Source organism: Otolemur garnettii, unplaced genomic scaffold (assembly GCF_000181295.1).
Source record: "Otolemur garnettii isolate 467f Iridium unplaced genomic scaffold, OtoGar3 scaffold00089, whole genome shotgun sequence".
Taxonomy (NCBI): domain Eukaryota; kingdom Metazoa; phylum Chordata; class Mammalia; order Primates; family Galagidae; genus Otolemur; species Otolemur garnettii.
Genome location: NW_003852484.1, coordinates 2937890 through 2941915, shown reverse-complemented (window position 1 = coordinate 2941915; position 4026 = coordinate 2937890). Strand labels below are relative to the sequence as shown.

General features: G+C 34.7%; 1 protein-coding gene across 1 annotated transcript in view; it reads left to right on the top strand.

Annotated features, from left to right (window-relative positions):
* The window catches only part of DIRC2 (disrupted in renal carcinoma 2), a 90073-nt gene that overhangs the window by 48417 nt on the left and 37630 nt on the right, over positions 1-4026 (top strand). Inside the window, exon 6 of the mRNA XM_023516295.1 lies at positions 2501-2609. Coding sequence (XP_023372063.1) covers positions 2501-2609 — 109 coding nt within the window. The remainder of the gene's footprint in view (positions 1-2500; positions 2610-4026) is intronic.

The following is a 4026-nucleotide window of genomic DNA, read 5'->3' as shown; positions in this document are numbered from 1 at the left end:
CCTGAAGGCCAAGGCTATAAGGCATCTCAGTCCCTATCTTTAGTCTGCTCAGTCACTAGATTACTCGCCCATGGTCTCCTGCCCAATCCTTGCTCTGAGACCCTGAGGGCAGAGCTTGCCTGTGCAGTTCTCCCACAATGGTTCTGCACGGCCCACAGCCATACACTATTAGCTCTGTGTGGCTCAGTGGCTCAGTCTGGGGGGCCCTGTTCTCCACATTCTCGCCCAAGTTGTCCCAAGGTAGTTCAGTTGAGTGCCAAGGCCAAAAAAAACAGCTCACCAGTAAGGTCTTTCCAGTCTGCAGTCTCACTGCTGCTGTACTTAGAGCTGCTGGTGGGATTAGACCAAACAAACACATGCAACCACTTGCCAGTTCTCCACTGCTTTTGTCCTCCTCATGGGGTCCAGAAGTGTCTCACTGACTCCCTGTGTCCCCAGAGGGATGTTTCTGGGCAGATCCCATGAGCCAGAGATGCCTGGAATCTTCTCTCCCCAGTCTCACTGTGCCCATTGCAAGGAAGCTATTACTCAGCCGCCATCTTACTCCTCCCTCCCTGTTTTTTTTTAACTTTTCCTTTTAAAATGTTACAAAATATACAATGGTAAAATAATGTAACCCTCAGAACCCAGTATCAACAGTTATCAATTAACAGCCAATCTTGTTTCATCTCTGTCCATCCACTTCCTGCTTTCCTGGATCATGAAGCAAATCCCATATGACAAATCATTTCACATAGAAATATTTCAATATGTGCAGCACAAGTTAAAAATATGAAGACTTTTTAAACATAAATACACCATTGTCTTACTAAAAGCTTTTACAGTAATTTGCTAATATAAATCAATATTTAAATTTCTGATTGTTTTTATAGTTTGGGGTTGATTAAATAGTTTGTTAAAATCAGAGTTCAGATTGGATCCTCACATTGTAGTTGATGTGAATGCCTATAATCTACTTGGATCATAGCCTTGTATCTGTAAGTTTCTTTTCTGTCTCTCTCTTTTTCCTTATAATTTATTTGTTGAGGAGTCAGCTGTTTCATCCTTATGGTCTAGATTTTATTGATTGCCTCCACATATAGTTTGACATATTCCTCTGTCCTTTGTGTTTCCTGTAAATTGTCAGTCATAAGTATGTTCTAATTCAGGTTTTATTTTTGCTTTTGTTTTTCTTTTACAAGACTACTCCATAGGGGATGGCTACCTTCTTTCATCAGGAGGATTGTTATATCTGGATAGCTTCACTTTGTGATGTTAGTACTCTGTATTTAAGATGCATCCCTATTGCTATGTGTATACCTAGTTCTTTATACTCTGGTATTGTCACATTTTTTTCTACCAACTCCCATCGTGTACCTCTAATTTGCCTCTAATTTATTAATCACCATGAATACTACTGCAGTAACATCCTCATGCACAACACCATAGCCCTAAGAATTTCTTGAGCAAATAGACCCCATAACAGGTTTCACAAGATAGTCTAAACTCAGTTTGCCAAGTATTACCATACTGCTCTCAAAAATGTCTGCACTTAGGCCAGGTGGGATGGCTCACCCTGTAATCCTAGCACTTTGGGAGGCCAAGGTAGGAGGATCCCTTGAGCTCAGGAGTTCAAGAGCAGCCTGAGCAAAAGTGAGAACGGTTTCTACTCCAAAATCCAAAACTTTTTGAGCTCCTTTACACACAAGCAAATGCTCATTGTAGCATTTTGGATTTGGGATTCTCAGATTAGGGATACTAAATGGGTAAATTTAATGCAGATATTCAAAATGTAATGAAAAATGGTATAGCCACACTAGAAAATGGTTTGGCAGTTTTAAAAAACAACTAAACATACTGCTATAGGTTGAACATCTCTTATCCAAAATGCTTGGGAACAGAAGTGTTTTAGATTTGCGGTATTGTTAGATTTGGAATATTTTGTGTGAAAAAGTTGGGGAAAGAAAATTATATTGGCTTATATATTTATGAAATATTAATATTTGGGGGCAGTTACCCAGAAAAGTGATTACATAGATAATTGTCGGAAGAGGGAATAGGGGTAAGGAGAGTTTCCCTCATATTTTAATGACCTTTCAGTTTTAATTCATTTGAATTGTATAACCTATTAAAAGTTTATATTAATACAAACTTTAATTAAAATAAAACAAAAATGAAAGCTGCTATCTGAAAAGAATACAACTAGAAAATCACACTTTTCTTTTTAGTCTTGTCTTTTTCTTCTATCTTGTTCATAAGAAGAAATAGTAATTTATCCTTTTAATAAGAGCTTGTTTTTAACTGAACTACCTATTCATTTCATGAAATAATATTATTTATCTAAGAAACATCAGTTTTAAAAATATGAACAATAAAAATAAAAATTATTTTTATTAATAAACTGACAAATATTTTCTATTTCTGGTTCTGGTGTTCTACTTTCCACATGATTTGTATTTTTCATGAGTAAGAATTTAGATTCTAGATTTTTAATTTGTAATGTTTTATTATTCTTTCATAGCAACTTGAGATTTTTGATGATTGCTTTAGCATATGCCATACCCTTTGGCGTATTTGCTGGCTGGTCTGGAGTTCTGGACTTGATTTTAACACCAGTGCATGTCAGCCAAGTAAGTATTTTATTTCTTTATGTGTTATAGGTGTTTTGCTTCATTTAATTTATAAATACTGGTTATATATGTTCTTAGTTTTAGCTTCAAAGATTGGGTAAAACTTTGTCCTATTGTTGCAAAAGTAAGAACTATATGGCACAGTTGAAAATAATGTTGATTTTCTTCCTTGATTTTGATAACTGCCATGAATTTCACTTTTCTTTGGGAATTATTGATGATGCTGATGAACCAGAGAAGAAAAAAAAAGAAAGAAAATGTTAGTTTTGTTTGACTTCTCTGTATCTTTCCCAGAGTTAATTGAATATCTGAATATCCTTTTTTATGACATACCTGTTCTATTGCCCACTTTTGGGCTACCCTTTTCCTACTGATATGTGCAGAAGGAAGCTCCTCAAAAGATTTGGGGGGGATCTCCAATAAATGTTAGCTAGGAAATGGGCTGCACATATAAAGAGCAAAGCTACTAGAAATTGTCTTAATTATTCTAGTGTTTATTATGAGTTTTTTTGGTTATCTAGTAAATACACATATTTCCCTTTATTGAGTTTTTTCTTAGAAATTTTGGAATCTCAGTCAGTTTGAGAGCTGATTTCTTTATACTATTGAGTTTTCTAAATCATGATCATTGTATTTCTTTTCATATATTTAGGTCCCAGTGTCTCTGAATAATGCTTTATATTTTTGTGCAAAGATACCTTTGTTAGATTTATTCCCAAGTATTTGATATATTTTGAAATTACTGTAATTGGTAACTTTTTACATTTTTATTTTTTATCTTGTTTTAATTGATATATAATAATTGTACATATTTTGAGGGGATACATGTGATATTCTGAGACCTTATAGCATGTATTGATCAAATCAGGATAATTGGAATATCCCTCACCTCACTCATTTTTTCTTTGTTTTTGGGACAAGTCTTCTCTTCCAGTTATTTTGAAGTGTACAATAAATTACTGTTAAGTATGATTTCCCTACCGTATTATTGAATACTAAGACTTGTTCTTTCTTCTGACTGTATTTTTTTTGTTCCCCTTGATCAACTTCTCTTCATCCCCCTCTCCCACCTTCCCTTCCCAGCCCCTGGTAACTATCATTCTTTCTACCTCCATGAGATCCACTTTTTTAGGTTCCACAATGAGTAAGAACACACAATATTTGTCTTTCTGTGCCTGGTTTATTTCACTTAACATAATAACCTCCAGTTCCATTCATGTTACTGCATATGATGAGATTTCATTTTTTTGTGGCTGAATAGTATTTGTGTATATTGTGTATATATGCCACATTTTCTTTATCCATTCATCCATGGATGAACACTTAGTTTGATACCGTATCTTTGCTATTGTGAATGGTGCTAAAATAAACATAGAAGTACAGATACCTCTTTGATATACTGCTTTTCTTTCTTTTA